Source organism: Xenia sp. Carnegie-2017, unplaced genomic scaffold (genome assembly GCF_021976095.1).
Source record: "Xenia sp. Carnegie-2017 unplaced genomic scaffold, XeniaSp_v1 HiC_scaffold_16, whole genome shotgun sequence".
NCBI classification, from domain to species: domain Eukaryota; kingdom Metazoa; phylum Cnidaria; class Anthozoa; order Malacalcyonacea; family Xeniidae; genus Xenia; species Xenia sp. Carnegie-2017.
Genome location: NW_025813469.1, coordinates 82,688 through 105,129, shown reverse-complemented (window position 1 = coordinate 105,129; position 22,442 = coordinate 82,688). Strand labels below are relative to the sequence as shown.

The 22,442-nt window shown below is 33.4% G+C and overlaps 4 protein-coding genes across 5 annotated transcripts; 2 read left to right on the top strand and 2 right to left on the bottom strand.

Annotated features, from left to right (window-relative positions):
- Nucleotides 1–541: 541 nt before the first annotated feature.
- On the top strand, nt 542–16,253 carry LOC124437038 (protocadherin-like protein). Its single transcript, XM_046987049.1, is given in 24 exon segments — nt 542–1,825; nt 1,828–2,470; nt 3,214–3,374; nt 3,449–3,755; nt 3,927–4,210; nt 4,276–4,842; nt 4,945–6,008; nt 6,110–6,528; nt 6,531–7,661; nt 8,219–8,758; nt 8,872–9,671; nt 9,716–11,373; nt 11,480–11,621; nt 11,723–12,002; nt 12,129–12,961; nt 13,021–13,291; nt 13,399–13,748; nt 13,824–13,942; nt 14,014–14,303; nt 14,375–14,556; nt 14,644–14,827; nt 14,897–15,070; nt 15,136–15,417; nt 15,486–16,253. Coding segments are annotated over 24 exon segments (12,048 nt in total). The 5' UTR covers nt 542–667; the 3' UTR covers nt 15,695–16,253.
- LOC124436844 (LYR motif-containing protein 4-like) lies at nt 16,157–16,870 on the bottom strand. The gene is made up of 3 exons (XM_046986819.1): nt 16,766–16,870; nt 16,572–16,692; nt 16,157–16,445 (listed from the first exon to the last, which is right to left on the bottom strand). The coding sequence occupies exons 1-3, from the start codon at nt 16,843–16,845 to the stop codon at nt 16,395–16,397; spliced, it is 252 nt and encodes an 83-aa protein (XP_046842775.1). The 5' UTR covers nt 16,846–16,870; the 3' UTR covers nt 16,157–16,394.
- A 106-nt stretch (nt 16,871–16,976) lies between these two features.
- Nucleotides 16,977–20,912, top strand: LOC124436172 (E3 ubiquitin-protein ligase AMFR-like). Of its 2 annotated transcripts, none has more exons than XM_046986090.1 (12): nt 16,977–17,439; nt 17,548–17,640; nt 17,735–17,899; nt 17,976–18,128; nt 18,207–18,247; nt 18,317–18,449; nt 18,526–18,659; nt 18,776–18,889; nt 19,422–19,671; nt 19,735–19,860; nt 19,930–20,393; nt 20,466–20,912. In XM_046986090.1, exons 1-12 carry the CDS (start codon nt 17,260–17,262, stop codon nt 20,485–20,487), a joined length of 1,875 nt encoding a protein of 624 aa, XP_046842046.1. In that variant the 5' UTR covers nt 16,977–17,259; the 3' UTR covers nt 20,488–20,912. The 2 variants fall into 2 exon arrangements, with proteins under 2 accessions (XP_046842046.1, XP_046842047.1); XM_046986091.1 differs by having other exon boundaries at nt 16,978–17,439; nt 19,735–19,854.
- Nucleotides 20,730–22,192, bottom strand: LOC124437036 (mdm2-binding protein-like). The gene is made up of 9 exons (XM_046987046.1): nt 22,130–22,192; nt 22,027–22,066; nt 21,921–21,954; nt 21,683–21,839; nt 21,456–21,549; nt 21,345–21,385; nt 21,159–21,272; nt 21,025–21,090; nt 20,730–20,950 (listed from the first exon to the last, which is right to left on the bottom strand). Exons 1-9 carry the CDS (start codon nt 22,190–22,192, stop codon nt 20,909–20,911), a joined length of 651 nt encoding a protein of 216 aa, XP_046843002.1. The 3' UTR covers nt 20,730–20,908.
- Nucleotides 22,193–22,442: the final 250 nt, after the last annotated feature.

The following is a 22,442-nucleotide window of genomic DNA, read 5'->3' as shown; positions in this document are numbered from 1 at the left end:
TCCTCTCAAGGTATTGAGCATCGTTTTATTTTCCAGCCACATACACGTGTTTCAATTGCGTTAACATTTTAGTTTGCTAATATTTTACAAACAGACCTGTAAAAGCGTTTCGCGTTTAAAAAATATTATTTTGTATAAAAATTGTTTACTTAAAGTTGCGTTGCTCATCAATTAACAAATAATTTCACACGTTTTGTTTCGCTGTCTGTCAGTTTTGATGATACGTTGACTTAGAAAAACATACAGCTAGTTATTTTTGAACGTGATTAATTTCTTATCATCTTAGACATCTGCTTTTGTAAAGTGAAATTGCAGTCTTGCACTTAAGAAGCAATTTAGTTCGACGTAAATAATTATGTTTACGAAATCTTTACCGTCACAGGTAATTGTAAAAGTTACAGATGTCAGGAGGTATGCTACAGCGTTTACAATACATGCAATTTATTGTGTGTAAATGATCAAAATGGATAAATTGACATTTGTTCATAACGAGAAATAGTTCGCTGGAGATGTTTATCTTGTGTGGCAAAAATTATTATCTTATAAAATCATTGCGTACATTCTAACAACAGCTGAAGATACTATCTTCTTTATTGAAACCGTTTCAATTTGTGTCAATTGACTCTGATGTTAAAGTCATTAAGTGACTTTGACGTTTACTAAAGCTATGATGTTCTGGCTTCGTCTCGTTTTCATTGCTTTCCATTTATCAACAGTTGTTGAAAGTTTACACAATTTTGAGACCTGCACGTCTGGTCGATCTTTGAAGGTGAAAATTAATGAAGCTGTCCCGACTGGCACTGTTTTATTTTGCTTTCGCGAAAATGAAAACATTAGTTATTATTTTTATGAAGATGATTATACAAAGGAAGCATTGGAAACGTTCCACATATCGCTCAGAGGTACGGTGAAGAATAATGTTCGATTGGACGTTAAACGAGGTCAAGAATATAGTTTGATTGTACTTGCTAAACATACAAATGCTTGGACAACAGCTTGTTCATTAACCCTGACCATAGAAGATGTCGACAATCACTATCCAAGGTTCAAGAAAGATTTATACATTGGTAATATTAAAGAGAATCAACCAAAGAATTCTCTCGTTCGTGGATTACATAATATCTATGCAACAGATGGCGATATGCTTCCTGTAAAAACTTATCGAATTCTTCCCGGAAGAGGAGCAGAAAAATTTGTTGCTGAAATAGAAGACATTAACGGGATTAAATTTCTGAATATTCGCAGTAAAATACCTTTAGATAGAGAAAATGAATCATTTTACATGTTTAATGTGGAAGCTTCAGATCATGGCGATCATAAAACTATCACTAAAGTTCAAATTCATGTTGACGATTTGAACGATTGTAAACCAGTTTTTAAATCTAAGGAGTACATTGTTACTGTCCTAAAATCCACAGCTGTAAGTTCCCAAGTTTTAAAAATTCACGCGGAAGATTGTGATTTGAATGAAAACGCCGAGATCTATTATTATTTTAAGAAAGAGGAGAAAAAAATGGATTATTATTTTACAATTGAACCTCATACTGGAGTGATACGTGTTTCTAGAGTTTTACACAATATAAATGAAAAACTGATTCAGATGACCGTGGTTGCTAAAGATCGCGGTTTTCAGGCAACGCCCGTTGAAGTTGTTGCAAACTTTCAAATCCACGAAGGAGATAAAACGATGATGAATTCAGCTTTATCGCCACATTTCTTCAAATCATCTTATGTCGTTCAAATACGCGAAGATTTGCCACTTAATTCTCACATATTTTTCCAGATGTTGTCGATAGAAGAGACACCATTTATTTCACAATTGCATCTAATGACGAAATGCCATTTAAAGTCAATGATAAATGTGGTTTTCTGTATTTAGTGAAAAATTTAAATTTTCACATGAAAAAAAGATATGAGTTGAACTTGACTTTGATGGAAGCAACATCGAAACTAAATCAAACATTTATAACTGTTCTGGTAAAGAGTTCCAACAAAAACTTTCACACTCCTGTGTTTAGGAGAAATAATATTGGCATTCATGTGAAAAGATACAAAGGAGTTTTCCATATTGTAAAAGCTGTTGATCCTGATGAAGGTTTGAATGGTGAACTGAAATATTCCATTGATGAAGGTGATAGCAGATTTATTTTGGATAGTAAAACAGGTTATCTTAGTACAATGATGGATAATTCTTATGAAGGATTCAGTGAATTTGGATTGATGATCGAAGCTAGAGATAGCGCTCTTCGCTGGAGAGCTGCTAAACAATTTATATTGATAAAAGTTCTTGGAGATCTTGATTGTAATCCAATGTTTGATTCAGTTATGTATGAAGCAACTGTCGAAGAAAATATCCTGCGTGGAGCTTTCGTGGCCGTCACGAAGGCTAGATTGTGTCAAGAACAAACTGTGGAATATTTCATCGCGGATGGAAACGAAGAAAACAAGTTTGAAATAGATTTGAAATTTGGTAAGTACATATTGTTAAAATACGGTAGTAATTTTAAAGCAAGTACACGTACGTAGTTATTGAAAAGTTCATCATCTCTTAAGTTGAGAATAATTTATGATAACAATAATTTAATTTGCGAAAAGATTTCTTTAAACCAACGTAGAATCCAGTCAACCTGAAGGTAGAACGTGATTATGTTGTGTTAATTATGTTATTTGCACCTTATTTTCGACAGTTCTAATCTTTTTGTAAGTCATCAAGGAAAATTTTTAATTCTGCCACAATGTCGTGCAACTGTGGAAATAAATAGAGATAACGATGCATTGGTAGTATAGCATAAGGCAATTTTCTGGCGTAAATAATGTAAGATTACTTAAAAAAATCATTTTTCTGCGTAAAATTTTATCACGTAGCTAAGTTTTTTTCATAAAGGAAAAATAAGTTTGTGAACGGAAAGATTTGGTGAATCTGTATAAGTTAACAAAATAACTAAAAACTTATCTTCTCTTAAATGTCAACTTTGCTGAAAGTTATTATGCAAATATATTTTCCCATCGCTTGTGGTAATTTCCTTTTAACGAGAAAATTATCTTTACGTTAAAAAGATACTTTAAGTTGTCACCTTTGTGGTTTTATGGTTTTTATCACGATGTATCTAAACGTTATGATCACATGATCATAAAAACAATAAATTATTCAACTGCATTTTTAGATGATTTTTTATCATGCAATTATATTAACTTTATCACGATGTGTTTTAGGTATAGTGAGTACGACCCAATCTTTAGATCGAGAAGACAGTGATGAGTATACTCTGGAAATCACTGCAAGGAATGGTACGAGAGAATCAAGAGCGTTGTTGTTGATTCATATCAAGGACGTTAATGATAATGCACCAATTTTTTCTCGTGATAGTTATATTGTAAGTTTTCAATCTTTGTTTAAGTGTTTTCTCAATTTCCCAGAGTAATGCTGAAAATAACTTTCCTTTTACAGGTTGAAATATCCGAGAATCGTGGCACAATAAACAGTCTACTTTGTCTCGTTGCCACTGACAGAGATTCTGGCAAAAACTCAGAGATTCAATACAAACTTGTGTCTGGAAATACCCGTTTATTTAATGTTGATTTGCTCACTGGAACTCTATCGTCAAAGTCTTTAAATTTTGAGGATAACGAGGAACATGTGTTGATAATACAAGCTACAGACTTTGGTGATCAACCGAAATCCACCAATATCACAGTAAAAGTTCTCGTCATGAATGTGAACGATCAACCAAAGTTTGAGTCGCAGTTGAACACAGGTAGTATTAAGTAATGACGTGATGTATACGACCTTTTTATTATTGAGGGGATTTTTATTCCTTTTTACTTCATAGTTATCTCATTTACTACCGCTCATTTGAAATTTACTGGTCAAATTTAATGTAAATGGTAGACGATAAAGTTGTTTTTTATTTGTTTTTTGTTTTCAGTTGTGATTAAAGAAGAAGTGGATATTGATACAAGTATTAAATTTCTGTCGGTTATCGATGAAGATGATGGCAAAAATGGCGAATTTGATTGCAGTCTTGAGAGCTTCTATCCCCAGGATTCAAGATACTTTCACGTGATTACAAAGCCAACAGGATGTGATGTTAAGAATAAAGTTACGTTGAAATGGTTTAAGAAAAAGTCAGTTTATATTTTACGAGTTAAAGTCAGCGATAGAGCTTCAAGAGAGACACAAAAAACTGATGTTTTTATCCTTAACATAACGGTAATGTAAACCTCTTTTTTATTTAGCATTTTATTGAAATAAACGAGATTTTTCTTCTTATTCAGGTAATAAATATCAACAACCACGATCCCATGTTTCTTCAAGACTCTTATTATACCTCTGTATCACCCAATACCATGTCTATCCTTACTGTGAAAGCCGTAGATGAAGACTATGACGGGTCATTACAATATTCCTTGGTTAGACCGTCTGACATATTTAGTATTGATAGATTCAGTGGTCGATTATCATCGTACATTGGGAAACTTCGTTTTGGAAAACACGTTGTGGAAGTTTCTGCAGAAGATCAAGGAAGACGCTTAACAAAGGTTATGTGTGTTATTTTTGTGGATAAAGTTTTCACAGACACTTTTCTTGCAATTACTTTCTCTGAAGTAAATCCTACACTAAAAGAAGATGTTCCCGTTGGTACATTTGTTACAAAGGTTCATGTGAATGAGGCAAATATAAAATTTAGCATCGTTGGTGGAAACACTGATCACGTGTTTCATATCTCCCCAAATGGAAATGTTACTGTTGCAAAACCATTGGATTATGAAAAAACTGCCAGTTATGAAATTGCCATCAGAGTAGCGTGTACACAATGTCAACAAATGCAGTTTGCCAAAGAGGTAAAAATCATATCTACTTGTAAAACCCATTACATAGCCATTCATTTCCCGAAGGAAAAAATTCAAATTTATGTTGAGGAAAATTAATTTGTTTATTTGTAGAAACTTCTAATTATCAACGTGTTAAACATCAACGATAATAAACCCATATTTGTTGCTCCATTTAATCCACTGGATGTAAACATGAATAAAGATGTTCGTGCAGGAACAGTAATCACTAAAGTCCATGCTTATGATGATGACATTGATGATGTAATACAATACAGCCTGAAAGAATCTGTGAACAAAATTCTCTTCAACATCGACTCTGTTTCCGGAGAAATAACAGCAAAAGAAAACATTGCATCTCGTAGATGGCCTTATTCATTAACGGTCATTGCTGATGACAGAGGATTGCCTAGTAAACAGAGTGAACTTGATGTAAATGTTTTGGTTATTAGAGATACTTTCAATCTGACCATATCCACGGATCTTTTACGTCATGATGTGAACGAGGGACACCAGTCGGTAGGTATGGATATTACGAGGTTCACGTTGCAGAGTAGGTCCCAGGAAAATATTACATATTCCATAGTGGGAGGAAACTTTGGAAATGAATTTTGCGTCGACGTAAGTGGAAGACTTGTGACAGTAAAGGAATTAGACCATGAAACTAAGAGTGAATATAATTTAAAAATCTTAGCAAACGACGGAAATAATTCTGAAATCTCCAACATCATAATCACGGTAAACAATATTGATGACAGTCGACCTTATTTTCCTGCAAATGAGCTAGTAACGTACACTGATGAAGACTCTGATCGTATGAAGATCTGGACGGCTAATGCTACGGATTCCGACTTCATGGGTATTACATACGGGATAGTCGGAGTATCACGTCACGTGGATCGAAACAGTTTTGAAATTTATGATAACATATTAATGATAAAACGAAAGTTAGATCGTGAATTTTTGAACAAACATGTTTTAACAATAGAAGCTAAAGATGAAGGTGGACATAAGACGTTTTGTCGATTGATTGTTCATGTCAAAGATAAAAATGACAACTCCCCCCGTTTTACGTCACAAAGTTACGTTCAACGTGTTTCTGTTAACGCTCCAGTTGGCTTTATCATACTGAACGTGAAGGCCACTGACCGCGATGATGAACTGAATGGCGAACTAAGGTTTGTCAAAGATTATTGAATGTTCACATGTTTACTAAATGACTGTTATATTTGTTCACCAGAGAACTTGAAAAGTTGACCATTTCTCTGTTATTTTATAGATATTTTTTGCATCCAACAAGTGAAATGTTTACTTTGGATTCTGAAGGAACATTTGCAGTTTTTGGACAACTTCAACCAGGAAAGTTTGTATTTAATGTGACGGTCGTTGATCATGGTAAACCTTCATTGAATGATACAGTACCACTTTGTGTTATTGTGGAAATGAGTGAGGGACCTCCGCGTTTCTCTTTTGTTGGATTTCTACAAGAATACAACGCAACAATATTGGAAAATGAAGACAGAGGCACGAAAGTACTTCGTGTAAGCGCCATCAGTAAAGATTTGATAACATATAATCTTTTTGAAAGCGACACAACTGATTTTGATGTTCATCCAATATCAGGTGATATAACGACAACAAAACCTTTAGACTATGAAAACATCAAGTACTACAACTTCAAGGTCAGTGCCACTGACCACAGGGACGTATGAGTGTGGCGCATATTAAGGTGATTGTGAAGAATGTGAATGATAATAGACCAAAAATTTTAAACAAGATTCAGAATGAAATATTTTGTCGTATATCAAGATATGCAGAAATTGGCACGACACTTTTACATATAAAGGTCAATGATGAGGATAATGACGATTTCCGTTTTATTCTGCTCCAGACCCCCTCGCTTTCTTCTCAACTTTTCACCATAAACGTTTTAGGACATATTACCACTACAGGATCATTAACGGACATTAAAGACAATATATATCTAACAGTGACGGTTATGGATAACGGTAGACCTTCGTTGAATGATTCTGTGACAATAACAGTTGTCGTTGTGAATTATGGAGACAGTAGTGTTACAATGAAGGCTGACATAAGTGAAGATACACCTGTTCATACTAAAATTCCGTTATCACTTCATATGGATAAAAGTTACAACCCAACTTCATATACTATCATTTATCCTCCTAGGTCCCCCTTTATTATCGACATTTTCAAAGGTCATATAACGTTAGCAAGAAAAGTTGATTACGAAAAACAGCAAAATTACTCATTGACCGTAAGGTCAAAAGGATCAACGTATGAAAAAGATTACGATATCACAATCAACATAAAGGATGCCAATGACAACTATCCTATATTTAAAACTCCTACCAAAGACAAAGATTATGATTGTGACAAACGTCCGACAGTTAAAGTTCATAAAGACGCCCAATTTGGTAGCGTTGTATATAAGTTTGTTGCAAGTGACGTCGACAGTGGTTTAAATGGAAAGATTTATTATTTAATTGATACATGTGAGGATTGTGAACACGCAACTCACGATTGTAGATATCTCTTTAATTTACGTCGTGATACAGGAGTTTTGACCACCATCGGCATTTCTCTATCGGAATCGAAGTACAAAGTTTGTGTTAAAGTGTACGATAATGGACCACCTGAAAAAAGCACTCGGACATGCATAGTTATCTCAGCTGAATCATTGAAGCCGGAATTTACAAAAGATGAATATCATTTTAATGTTGATGAATCAGAAAACATTGGTTATAAGATTGGGGAAGTTAAAGCCAATGGATATGGACTTTCTGTGACATATGAACTGAGAAGGCCAAGTAAGTGAAGTTAAAGTATTTCAAATAAAAAAAAGTTTGCCTTATTTTATTAGAATAATTTTTTTGTAAGTCTATGGTGGGAACATAGTGAGGATATGGCAGGAATATAGTGAGAATATGTGAGGAATATAGTGAGGATATGGTAGGAACATAGTAAGTATATGGCAGGAGTATAGTGAGAAAATGTGAGGAACATAGTGGGGATAAGGTAAGGTGATAGTTTACAACATAATAAAAACAAAGTAAGAACACTCTAACATGAACATGAATGATGAACATCTCATGTGGATAACTACATAGTGAGAATATAGTGATGACACAGAGGGTAGAATGAGTACACATTGAGGGTAGAATGAGTACACATTGAGGGTAGAATGAGTACACATTGAGGATGGAATGAGTACACATTGAGGGTAGAATGAGAACACATTGAGGGTTGAATGAGTACAAAATAAGGATATAAAATTAAAACATCGACAAAATAACATAATAGGATAAATACAAAGTACAAATTTTATGTGTAAATGTGTACTAAAAACATTTTCTTTCCATTGAAGATGAATTTTTAGGTGTTCATCCAAACACGGGCGTCTTGACTCTTTTTTCTACTTTGGATTTTGAAACTATGCATAAAAAAATCATCGAGGTTGATGTAGAGACTAAAAATCCAAGATCAACTGCAAGAGTTGTAATTCACGTGAAAGATATTAATGACTGTTATCCCAAGTTTGATGAAGATTTATATACTGAGTTTGTACCTGAAAGTTCTCCAATTGCGAGCAAAGTCCTTAAAGTTCATGCATCAGACAGAGATTCTGGCCTCAACGGGGATATTACGTATTCAATCGACAGCAATTTCTTTATCATTGATTCATATACTGGAATGATATCAATTGCGTCTTTATTGAATTTTGAGATGAAATCTTTTCATGTTTTCACGGTTACCGCTCACGATAGAGGAAAGCCAAGTCTTAGTGGAAAAGCAAAAATTAAAATCCACGTCACGAACGTTAATGATAATGTTCCTCGATTTACGACAAATTTTCAATCATTTACGATCTTGGAAAATGCCGAACCGGGAAGTCTTATAACGAAAAGTAAGAATTTATTATCAGACATTCAAGTTTATTAATAAAGTTATGAATTTGTCAATTATCACATATTTCTTGATAATTAAAGTTCATACAATCTTTCTTTTGTTATGGTGTAGTCAAAGCTAGCGATGAAGATGGAGACAAGTTGAGTTATGAAATCGTTTCTGGCAATAAAGCTGGAATATTTTTTATTCAATCCGATAGTGGAGAATTTAAGTTGGTAAATGAAACATCGATTATCCTTAGTGGTCCTTATTATACCCTCAATGTATCAGCTACTGATGGAATTCATATGGTATATACGCACATACAAGTAAACATTAAGGATATCAATAATCATGTACCTGTATTCACAAATTGTTCTCATTACCGTCCGACGCTTCCCGAAAATTCTCCTCCAAACTTTCCAATTATAAAGGTAACAGCCATTGATGATGACCTAGGAAAGAATGGTAACGTGGAATACGCTCTTCTTAATGCAGGAAAATTTTTTATGATCGATCCTTTGACTGGAGATATTAAGACTGCGAGAAGCCTGGACAGAGAAAAAACTCCAAGATTATCAATTATTGTAAAAGCTATTGACGGAGATAAAAATATGAAGTCAGAGGAAAGACTTGAAGGTTTATGCTTTTTCGACGTTACAATTACTGATGTTAATGATCATCGACCAACATTTGAATCTTCATCATACTTACAAACAATAAAAGATAACGTTCAAGTTGGATATGAAATATTAAAAGTTATTGCAAATGATAAAGACGAAGGAATCAATGCTGATATAACATACACTTTGAAGAAATATTCTTCTCTTTTTCTTATTCATCCTCAGTCAGGAATCATTCAAACTAAAGTAAAACTTTTCAACAGAAAGAAGACTTACATTTTAAAGTACTGGCAAGTGATCATGGAAATCCACAATTAACTTCTGAAGTTGACGTAACAGTCGTCGTAATTAAGTCGAAAGATCAACCTCACTTTATGAAAAATTATTATGAAAAAACTATTCCTGAGAATGTAACATTTCCAAGCATCGTGTATAAAGTGAGTGCAGGCTCAGATAACACAGATCCTCCCATGTATGGTATAGAATATGGAAACACTCCTAGTACAAATAACATGAGAACATTTGATATTGATCCTGATGGTAATATTCGTGTATTACAGTCACTAGATCATGAAACCATTCCCATCTATACATTAACTATTTATGCAGAAACAACATCTGGACTGAGGTCACAAACCACGTTCAGAGTCATCCTGGAGGATGTTAATGATTGTGCTCCCGTGTTTTTACTATCGAGATATAAAGGCGTGGTTGCGGAAAATACCGCAGCTCCAATTGAAGTACTTTATGTTAGAGCAGAGGACAGAGATACAACGGAGAATATAGTTTATAGTATGGTGAAGAAAAATGACTATTTTCAAATCAATTCACGGACAGGTGTCATAAATACAAAAACGAAATTTGATCGAGAGTTAAAGAATACATACTTCTTTCAAGTTAAGGCAAGCGATAAAGATAGACCTTTGTTATCAAGTCATGTCACCGTAAGGGTTACGATATCAGATAAAAATGACAATTCACCCGCCTTCGAAAATAAGTATTATAAGGCTTTTATCAAAGAGAACTCGTCTCTTGGAACGTCTGTTATCACTGTAACCGCGTTAGACAAAGACAGTGGACTCAATGCTAAGATCACCTACTCCATAAAAGAAGGAAATGAAGATGGAAAGTTTCAAATCAATCACGAAGATGGACGTGTGTTCGTGAATGGTCTTCTGGATTATGAATCAAAGTCCGAGTATAAGTTGTTATTGGGAGCCTGGGATGGAGTTCATAGAAATACAACTTGTTTGGTTGTTAAAATAATAAACGTCAATGATAATAATCCAAAGTTTGAAGCATCGCCTATAAAAGCATTTATTAAAGAAAACATGGCGGTCGGAAGTTCATTGATAACCCTTAAAGCAAACGATCCTGATGCTGAGTGGATTACCTATGACCTTAGTTCGCACATGAAGAATATATTTAAAATAAATAATAATACTGGTCGTATTACCACAAAGGTTGTTCTGGATCGAGAATTTAAAGAGTCTTATATGTTTCAAGCTTATGCTTATGATCATAATAGAAGGACTGGGGCGGTTAATGTTTTGGTAAAAGTTTTAGATGAGAATGATAATGAACCAAAATTTGTTGAAACTCACATCAAATTGTCTGTTTTGGAAAATTCTCCTGTTGGTGCTGTAGCTGGTCGTGTCACAGCCACTGATCTTGATGATGTCAATTCTGACAATGGCAAGGTGTATTATGGGATAGCCTATGGCTACGGATTCATCATTGATAATGAGACGGGGGTACTGAAAACTACGTTAGCTTTTGATAGAGAAAATATAAGCACAGTAGCACTCACTGTGACCGCTAGTAATGCTGGGATACGTCCTATGATGTCATTCAAAAATATTGTTGTTTATGTAATGGATATGAACGATAACGAACCTCAGTTTTATAAAGACGTTTATCGTGCAACTGTTGAGGAGAATGCTTCTCTTGGTTTGAATATCTTACGGTTAAATGCTTCAGATATTGATGTTGGAATAAATGGTTTATTGAGGTTTGTATAATTGATTCATTTGATCTATTGTTAAACAATAATTAATGCAGTCAGGAAAATGGTGAATCGTTGTCTTATTTTTGTTTTTTCAGTTACATGATTCTAGATTACAAAATAAGTTTACAATTGACGAACGTACTGGTATAATAACGTTAGCTGCTTCTCTTGATTATGAGACGAAAACTGAGCACAAATTTGCTGTGAAGGTTAAAGATAATGGTATACCTGAAATGGTTGATGAAACGACGGTAAGGTTTCTTGTTAGTGTATTACAAAAATCCTCACTTATACCCAAATATCCTTTATGAATCATTATCTGTACACCAAATATCCTATATATTTTATACAGGTCATTATCTCTGTTACGGACGTGAACGATTGTCGTCCGAAGTTGCAGCCGTACGATGTGTATCTCAATGAAAGTCGCTATGACAACAAACTTCTTGGTGCCAAACTTTCAGTGAGGGATAATGATGGTTCTTTTAGGAACCGTGAGGTTGTATATTCTGTTGTGGATGATACGAAAGATATGATCGTGAATAAAAACACTGGAGAACTTTACATTAATACAACTTTGGACTATGAACATCAGATTGTTTATGTATTTAGAGTTCGAGCTACAAACACTGGTGAGTTTCAAATACTACGTTAAGTTTTATTTCTACACGTGACATAAAATTTACGTGTGGTGTTTTATTATTTCGCTGTAAGCAACAACAAAACAGTTTAATATCGTCTTGTTCATATCATTTCAGCTCCGCCATATTCATTCGACGAAATCGATGTTAACATTTATGTTCTTGATATCAACGATAACCTCCCGGATATTAAACCACGTGATGTCTACGTCCCGGAAAATTCTAAGCCATTTTTCCAAGAATTTTTTATAACGGACCAAGATGAAAATGGTGGACCATTTTCATGCGGAATTGTGAATGATAACGAGAAAAAAAGATTTTCACTACATTCATCAAGACAAGGTCACACATGTAAACTCACAACGATGATGGAATTTGACCGAGAAGAGCAATCTCTGTATCTTTTAAAGGTCTGGGTACAAGATGGTGGTAGGCCAGCCTTGACCAATAATATCACGATACGCATTCACGTGACTGATGTAAATGATAACCAACACAAAGAAGGATCTTTGGTGTTACATATGAACGTGTTTGAACAGCAAATTTTATCTCATATGGTACCTATTGGTCAAGTGTTTGTAAACGACAGCGATACTCTTGACTTGCGGTATTATGATGTAGTAAGCGGTGACAATAACACTTTCACTATAAACAGAGAGACAGGAAATATTACTGTGATAAAACCACCTGAAAGAAGAGATTACAAATTCTTAGTACGTGTGTCCGATAGGAACAGTAGCTTTGATGCAGTGAATTGTAGCGTCAATATTCGCGTGAATATCATCCCTCAGGAAGCGTGGTTAAATAGTATAACCCTTCGTTTCTTAAAATCAACAGAAATTGAATTGATGACAAATCTTGATAAATATAAAAAACGTATGGCGCAAATCTTGAAAACTAAACCTGGAAACGTGGATGTATTTAGTATTCAAAAGACATCTGATCATATGGTAGATTTAAGAATAGCTATTCACGGCAGTCCTTACTATTCTCCTGAATGGATTGTCTTTCATCTAAAAATAATAAAGAATATTTGAAAAATGTCATCATAGGACATGAAGAATGCAATGACAAATTACGTCCTTCTGAAGGATGTAAAAGTTCGCCATCGTTAACTGGAGGGATCAGAGTTGTTGCTAATGGTAGAGGTCTTTCATTTTCTTCCCTCGAAATTGACTGCAAAGTAAGATGTGAGAATAGTAAAAGCTTGCAACCAGTAGAAGAATCCTGTCGAAAATGGCCATGTTTAAATTCCGCTAGCTGTCAAGGTATACTTGGAGGTAAATAGCGACGTTGATTTGTTGAAATAATTTAAAACTATGATTGTACTCTGAAACTATTTAAATCTTTTACTGATTGTTTCATTTATATTTCATTTCTTCTACAGGTTTTCTGTGTACGTGCTTTCCTCGTTTTATTGGTACGAATTGTGAACTTAACACACGAAGTTTTAATGGCAAAGGTTTAGTATGGTTTCCTTCATTGAAGTCATCAATCACTGGAAGTTTATCCTTAGAGTTTTCTACCGTCTATAAAAATGGTCTTCTTCTTTACTCTGGACCTACGTTTTACGAAGATTATGTTACAAATGGCATGTTTGTCATACTACTTCGTGATGGTAAAATACAAGTAAAGGTGTTACTTCAAGATATATTACCTGAAGTTGTAGAGATAGATGGTTTATCCTCACTTCATGATGGAGAATGGCATCTTGTTGAAATTTATTACAATGCTACGGTAGTGTAAACTGAATTTTCTTCATTAAATATAGCATTTTATCTGTAAATTTGTAATTTTTTCAACATTTTATAGTCTTTACGTGTTATTGTTGATGATTGTCTTTCATCCACTGTAAAAAAAGTTGAAAATATTGAGGTTGAAGATCGTACAAATTGTGAACGTTTTATAGTATTTAACAACAGACAATTACGGTAAATTTCTTCTTTTAATATTTAACTTTGAAGGATTCCTTTATTAAAACTTTATTGAATTGTTAATATAGCCTTCCTGGTACATACACTCCAGTTCAACTTGGTGGCTTGTTGACTTCAATTCCGGATATTTACGATGTTCGACCGACTTTCTACGATGGATGTATACGAAATGTGAGAAAAAATGGAATAATAATGAATAATGCCTTGTACGGCAAGGGTATACAAAAAGGATGTCCTAGTATTAACAAGCATTGTCCATCGCCATCCCCTTGTACAAGGAATGCCACCTGCCTGCCGTCAAGGACAAAACATACCTGTACATGCCCTCCTGGAACTGAAGGAGTTAATTGTGAAAAACGTTAGTAAAATACTGCAATTTTCCACAGGGTGATGAATAACTGCTAACTTATGAATACTTTTCATTTGCAGACTCAATTGCACAGACACTAAATGAGTCCAGTTTCATAAAGTATAAGTTGCATGAAGAGTTTCTAAAAACGTATAATCCGAAATTGACAATATTTCAAATGATGTTCAGAACAAGAGATAAAGACGGTGGACGTCTTGTCACAGTCAAAAATCAACATGGCCATCAGATCTTTTCCATTGGAGTAAGTTGTGACGATAAAATATCTCTGTGCAATGCATTTCATTTTCATAAATCTTTTCACATTGACAACGCAATTTATTCTTTTCAGTTGGTAAAAGAGCACATAACTGGCAAACTTTCTCTTAAAGTAAATTTAACTTCAAAGAATGATAAAATTATCACCAATATTACAAGTGCGTTTTTAAATAATGGACAATGGCATTATGTAACTCTTACAAGATATCGTAATTTGGTTCATCTATCGATTGATAAGGATAATGAAGAAACTAAAGGTATTATATATATTAAATACGATGTTACGTTAGGTAATTATTGCATTTAATTTACAAAATTTTTTTCAGTTTTGGGACCGAATACATTTATTCATCTTGAGTTGAACAAACAAACTGAAATTACATTTGGTAATGTGAAGTTTGATGAAGAAAACTTTAACGGTTGTATCAAAGATATACGTATGAATGGTAAAACGTTTCCTTATGAATCAAACAAATACTTCTTCATCACTCATTACAAAGGTATGATTCAAACAATGAGTTATAAGAGCTTTCTTTTGAATGTATTCATTTCAGTTTTATTTTAGACACAAAAAACGATTGTCGTTCGTCTGCCTGTGATAATATTCAATGTCGTCTGAATCATTTCTGTCACGATGAATGGCGTCAAAGTCGATGTTTAAAAAGTCGTTGTGATACAATACATCCTTGTCTTAATGGTGCTACTTGTTTTGATCATGTTGTTGATGGTGATTCAACATACAAATGTGTTTGTATTCCTGGTTTCAATGGATCAAATTGTGAACATGGTGCAAACATCATTAGATTGACTGCTGATTCAATAGAATTAGATATTATATTGATTTTTGGTAAGAGTTTTTATTGAAGCAATGAATCGAGTTATTTCTCATGGTAAATTTTCATCTCTTCGTTGTAGGTTTATGCAGTTTTGCGTTTGTTTTACTCTTGGTAATAATTGTCATTGTGTTTTATCATCAATACAACAGAAAACGGACGAAGAAGTTCAACAACAAAATCATCACTAAACTTGAGATAAAAATAACGAAACCAATGATTTACACGATAATCAATCAAATAATGGCAAAAAAAGCTTGTTTTCTTGTCAGCATACAACACAAGTATTAATTCATGACAATACAAAACGCTCTTCGTCAAAATTCAACAGTTCTCAACCTCTTGAATGTGAACGATTATCTGAACTTCCTGCGTGGGATATACCTCCGATGATTGATGTTGTGCTCACGTCTAATCCCGAGTGTAGTCCGGTAAACGACGATAAAATGGAGGACAGACATGACTTATGGGAAGATGCAAAGTACGTTTCACTGTCAGAAGCTAGTACCTTGGCTGTTATACCCGAACAATCAACGAATAACTTGGCCTATAAAGATTCACTGTCTGTTTGGAGAAATATTGAAGATTACGGTAGAAAATTGTATAAAGCATCACAAAATTTCATGTTGAATAACGATGGAAGACCAGCAAGTGAAATTTCAACGACCAGTGATAGTTCTAGTGTTGTAACTGTTGTTGAAAATCCTATTATTTAAACACGTTCCCAGTAATTTTCTATCCAAAATAAAGTAATTCTTCCTAGTAATAAATGTATTTATGTTATATTTAAGAATAACATCAATCGTTGTAAATTTAGAGCGAATTTAAAAATAAATTGAAACAATGTTTACTTTTTGGATGATGTTATTACTTCTAAAGTTCATCAGAAATCGTTTTTTCTTCCTCATCACCTTCTTTTCATACGTCACAGTCAAGTAGTAAAATTTCTAGATTTTGCTCAAGTGTTAACAGTATAACGATGTGTTTTTCTTCATGATTCAATGACCAACTTTGACGTTCCATAAATATTATTCAGCAATGTCTAAAATATAACAAATTATAAATATGTACGTTAGACTCTCATATTTGACGCCTTCAAACATATTTCATATGCCGTAAGCAATATTTAAAATGACTCATTTTACATAAGGCAGAAGTATTATATTACCTGTCTTCTCAAACTCACTAAACTTGTTTCGGCTTCTTTCAAAAACGCCATGATTTTTGTTTCATCTTTTTCATTCATACGTTCACGAAAACATTCTCGAACTTTTCGAATGGCGTATACTCTAAATAACGAGTATAAAAGACGAAAGTTCAATAAAAAGAGATATTTGGAATGTATGATATTGTAAAACTTACCTGTAATTATAGTTATTAAAGTTTCTAGCCTCAATCAAAAGTAAACGATAAATTCGTAAAATGTCTTGTCTGGCGGCCATTTTGTTGTGAAAACTTTTAATTATGAAATGTTAAGTGGAAACACATATTATATTTAAATTTTTTTTGTGATGACATGCCAATAAAATTCTTACTTCAGAAAAACTTTATAAAAAGATATTTGCCCTGGTATCTTTAAAGTAATCTTTCTTGTTATCTTGCACAATTAACTTTTGATTTTAATTTCAAAAATTTAATATTTTTCAATGTATTCCGTAGTGCTATCATTGAAGTTCTTTATAAACCAATTATAAAGAGATCAGGGCGAAAGGTGATGACTTCCGAACAAAAACATTTCCATTTAATGGCTGCTGCCTGATGACATCTTCTAAACTCTACGTCGAAATTATCGATATTAAGATCAATTCTCCACGCTTATAGAGGTTTAAGAAGAAGATTAAATTGAACTTTGTCTCATGGCTGTTGTATTATTGGATAATCTTCCTCTTCCGTCTCTTAAAACCTACTCTCTTGCAAGTTTCTCCTTGTTTATCATCGTCTCAATTTACAGCTACGATGGTGAAAACGGTACAAATTTTGAAAGTATATTTGATGTTCTAACGTTCCGTTCGAAGAAAGATCCCATTTACATTTGGGTAAGTTATGCTTTCCTTTTGATTTATAAACTCTGTGATATTTTAACCATTTTCGTTGAAGATACAATTTAAAAATAAATTAATGTTGTGATGATTTATTGTTTATAGACCACAGTAAATATGGCTTACTGCGGATTCTTTCTATTTGGAAAAATCATTCAGAGGCTTGTGTTTGGAAATTTGAGAGCCATTGAAATACAGGTGAAAGTGAAATTCATCAGTAAAATCATTTCATGTTAGTGTTTACTCCTAAAGTCTTATTTACGACTTACGTATGCAATTTTTTTCTTTTCAGCACTTAAAGGATAAATTTTGGAATTTTTTGTTCTACAAATTTATATTTGTGTTTGGAGTATTGAATGTTCAGAAGATCAATGATGCAATGCTATGGTGTGCTTGGCTTACAATTATTGGTTTTTGTCAACTTTTTACTCAACTGTGTCATGATCGTTTTCAATATGTACGTATGTTATTTATTGATGTTAAATCTTGCTTACATTTGAATTAATTATTTTATCATGTTAACATGGTTCTAGTTGTGTCATTCACCATCAACAACAAATTTACAACATGGTAAAGTCGTTTGTCTTGTTATTGCAATCATATTTTCATGTTGTTCTTTGACTGGATTGGCATTTTTTGTTGGACAATACAAAGATATTCACGTTTTTGTATTTATGTTTTGTGAGGTAAACTTTGTTTGAAAAAATGATTATTATAAAATGTTAGTTGGTATTTTATTTTACTTTTAAATCTTGTCTTTTTAGATAAGTTTGGTGTTGTTGAAAGTGTTACAGTTGGCGACAAAGTAAGGACATTGTTACAAATCAAACAATAACTAGTTATGGTTAAATAATTTATGGCTAATGTTATTTAGATATGCAATACATTTATTGGAGGTCAATAGCAGCACAATGTGGCAAAACCAGAAAATTGTGACATATTATTGTGAAATGGGATTTGACGTGACAATTTTGTTTCTCGATATGATATATCATATTTATATGTTGGTATGGCAAAGCTGACTTTGAATAAAAATGCAATTCCTTCCTCAGTTTCTATGTTTTGACAAGTCGTTTTGTTTAGATATATGCAAATATATTCCTGAGTATGGCAAGTCTTGTTCTTGGTATGCAACTGCGTTCACTTTTTCATGAAGTAAAACAAAAACTGGCCAAACATCGCAAAATAATCAGAGTGAGAAAAATTGTCCACAATAGGTAAATTAAAATGAAACACATTTAAAAGATAAATATGGGAAGCAATATCATAAAGCAAAAAAATAATCTTGAAGTCTTTGCTATAAAGATGTTTAACATTTTCTGTTGTGTTGTAGATTTACAAATGCTTCACAGGAAAATCTTGAGGCTATGCAAGACAATAGATGTGCTATTTGCTGGGAGAAAATGGAAAATGCTAAAATATTAAAGTGTGGTCATATGTTTCACAGGTTTGTAAGATATGATTTTGTAGCTGTAACTGGATTGTGATGTAATCTTTGTCTTTAGTATGATGTAATCTTTGTGTGATGTAATCTTTGTCTTTAGTATGATGTAATCTTTGTCTTTAGTATGATGTAATCTTTGTCTTTAGTATGATGTAATCTTTTTCTTAGCATGATGTAATCTTTGTCTTAAGTATGATGATGATGTAACTTAGCATGATGTAATCTTTGTTTAGTATGATGTAATCTTTAGTATGATGTAATTTCTTTAGTATGATGTAATCTTTGTCTTTAGTATGATGTAACCTTTGTCTTAAGTATGATGTAACCTTTGTCTTTAGTATGATGTAACCTTTGTCTTTAGTATGATGTAACCTTTGTCTTTAGTATGATGTAACCTTTGTCTTTAGTATGTGGCTGTAACCTTTGTCTTTAGTATGATCTTGTCTTTTTCTTAGCATGAGGTAATCTTTCTCTTAAGTATGATGTAACCTTTGTCTTTAGTATGATGTAATTCTTTACACGATGTCTTTATTAGTGAATGTTTGTGCTCATGGCTCATACATGATTCAACATGTCCCACCTGCCGTCATTCTCTTGAGGAGGAAATGAGAAATACAAATGATCAAGAAAGCAGACCTCCACGAAGAACATTATTTCGAAATCATTTCTTTCATTTTGATGGTCGACAAATTGCCAGTTGGTTTCCAAGTTTTTCTGTTGAAGTTCTTCATGGTGGAGATGGCGAGAGAAGACAAGCATTACCAGATAGTAGAATTGATGCTATGGTAAACATTAATATAATGATATTTTTTGTCATTTTATTTTTGCTCATAGTTTTTTTTATTTAGACTCATGTTGTTCAAAATATTTTCCCTGATATACCAGTTCAACTCATACGAGCTGACCTCACTCGGACCAACTCCATTGACGTCACAACTGACAACATTCTTGAAGGAAACATGCCAAATGTTAGCGTGAGTTTATTGAACCATATTCTTATTTACATGTTTATTCCGTTAATGATGAGGTGTGGGTGTTTGTAGGCATGGCAGGAATCCTCGTTTAACCAACCTTCACTTTCCTCTGAAGCTTCCCTTTTACAGAGCGAAGAGCAAGAAAATATAACTTCCTTAGCTGTTAGTCATGATCTGGAGGAAAAACCTCCAACAAGTTTTACTATTAATCATGAAGAGAAACTGGGCTCTAGCTCTAGTGATGTCCAGGTGAACGAAGTTCCTGGTCAGCAGGAAGAGAAACTGGGCTCTAGCTCTAGTGATGTTCACGTGAACAAAGCCGCTGGTCAGCGTGAAGAGAAACCGGGTTCTAGCTCTAGTGATGTTCACGTGGACAATGCCGCTGGTCAGCGTGAAGAGAAACAGGGTTCTAGCTCTAGTGATGTTCACGTGAACGAACCAGGAGCATTTGGTGTTGATTTTGCTTTAGAATCTGGTGAAAGACAAACATCTTTGGTAGATCGCAAGAAACAGATGTTACAGAAAGCTAGAAAGTGAGTTGTTAACTAGGAGATTAACTCTATTTCATTTTTACGATTGAAATTTTTACTTTTTCCATTTTTTAGACGATTTTTGGAGAAAAATTAAGTTTTTCTGGTCATGAATTTGAGAAAGTTTCGCACAGATTTGAGGCTGGCCAATGAAAAAGTTCAACGCGATGATTTTTGACTTAAACCAGAATGGTTGTGATTGTTGGACATACTACTAAAGCTGTGGATCGATGATTACTGAGGTTGAAGATTTTTGAATACGTCACATTTGACGTTCATAGAATATTCACAAGGTATTCAAGCACTAAATATGTGGATTTCATATCATTACATGAAACGTACAATTGATATATATATATTCAAATATTTACACATAATATAATTCAAGAAACATAGTTACATTGAATCAACAATTTAATGAATAATAACATATTCATTAAATAATGACAATGTTCCTTTGGGGAACTAACGATTTGAACAAAATCCCATAAATTTAATAATAAAATCAATGGCTATATCTAAGATTTGTCTTCTTTTTGGCGTTTTTCAAACTCCACAACCTAAGTAAGATATAAAAACATAAAATGACAGCTGAAGTTCTCTCTCTATTGACATATGACGTAAATGTCGTTACCGTAGAAACATGCGATTCAGCTAGTTTCTTCATTTCTTCATTCAGACGTTCTGACGACTTCAAATCCTTCAAAATACATCCTTCAATCATGTACATTTCACATCTTTCTTAATTTAATGTCAAATTCACGATACCTGAAGGAAACTTTTGCAAACATAGTAAAGTCTTTCAGAACACGTTGTAAAGTTATCATCTGTTGGTTTTACTCCATATTTAACCAGTGCATGCTTTACAACTCGAGCTAAACGCTAAAAAATAAACTCACGATGAATTGAACATTCTTTCACAAGTTATTGCTCAAAGTTCACATTTCATCTTACTCTTTTATGACGTTCTGAACGTTTCTCTCTTCTATCGGCGTCTAGAAAAGGAGGAATCGTCTAACTACGTCACTTAAATATACTAAGTAGAGAAAGGAAATTTTTAGAGACCTTTCTTTATCTCTAAGCCATCAAAAGATCTTCTTTTTGATTTCGCTTCGATCGTTTCTTCCTTCTTGCTTAGTTTATTTAACGGGTTTTTGCTCTAAACAATTAAGTTTGAAGGAGATCATTTCAAGATATGATCTTATGAAAAATGATTACCTTAATTTCATCTTTGTATCTTTGCTTGTGTACTGTAATGTTTTTCTTTCTCCGATTGTTTTTTTAGAGTTTACATCATCTGACACATCTTTATTTTTATTTCGTTTCACATCTTGTAACTTGGCTTTCGCCAATCTGTTTGGAGTGTTACAAATGGATAACGTTTCATGTTTGAGGAGTAATTGGGGTGAAACTTGGATTCTTGTTGATTTGTTGCTATCTGTGCAGTAACTGCAATAAATGAAATATTTCCTTTAAAGATGAGCTTTAGTATAGAGACTTTTCTTCCCTCTTCCTAAGTGTCAAACTTACTCAACACCAGAAATTACTTTCTCTTTCTCGTCATCTATAAAAGAAAAAAAATGATAGAACAAGAATATTTAAAATCGATAAGTCTAAGAAACATGTTGATTCAAACCTGTGTCTTTCCCTTTACTCGAGTTTCTTTCTTTGTTAATCTGAATTTAAACATTTCCGTGAGGATTGCTTTAGTATTTAAAGTTGAAATACTGTATGTTTACCGTTGTAAGATCGTTGAAGTTGCTTATCTTTGGTTTCCCATCTTTATTAAAATATTTCAGCATTTCAGTCGCATCTAATTGCACTATTAATAAATAGGATATAAACTGCTTAAAAAAAGAGCAAGGACAAATACCAACAAAACGATAGAACGGAAGATGTTTAACCTGCCAAGGAAAATGCGCTTTCTAGTGGACTCTTGCGAGATCTACATTCAACAAAGAAAGTTTTTATTTCCTAATTTAGCTTCGTGCAAACTAGCATCATAAAGACAAGTTCAACAACAAAAACATTTGATTACAACTGTTGAAAAAG

Bases quoted from the DNA above. Each gene is read 5' to 3' on its own strand.
- LOC124437036 (XM_046987046.1), bottom strand. From the start codon at position 22,192: ATGCTGAAATATTTTAATAAAGATGGGAAACCAAAGATAAGCAACTTC. The intron at 21,273-21,344 runs GTAAGATGAAAT...TTTATTTTTTAG, and splicing joins GTTCAGAACGTCATAAAAGA to CGTTTAGCTCGAGTTGTAAA. The intron at 21,091-21,158 runs GTATCGTGAATT...TGTATTTTGAAG, and splicing joins TTTGCAAAAGTTTCCTTCAG to GATTTGAAGTCGTCAGAACG.
- LOC124436844 (XM_046986819.1), bottom strand. From the start codon at position 16,845: ATGGCCGCCAGACAAGACATTTTACGAATTTATCGTTTACTTTTGATT. The intron at 16,693-16,765 runs GTAAGTTTTACA...CTCGTTATTTAG, and splicing joins TTTAATAACTATAATTACAG to AGTATACGCCATTCGAAAAG. The intron at 16,446-16,571 runs GTAATATAATAC...GTTATATTTTAG, and splicing joins TAGTGAGTTTGAGAAGACAG to ACATTGCTGAATAATATTTA.
- LOC124436172 (XM_046986090.1), top strand. From the start codon at position 17,260: ATGGCTGTTGTATTATTGGATAATCTTCCTCTTCCGTCTCTTAAAACC. The intron at 17,900-17,975 runs GTACGTATGTTA...ACATGGTTCTAG, and splicing joins GTCATGATCGTTTTCAATAT to TTGTGTCATTCACCATCAAC. The intron at 18,129-18,206 runs GTAAACTTTGTT...TTGTCTTTTTAG, and splicing joins TTGTATTTATGTTTTGTGAG to ATAAGTTTGGTGTTGTTGAA.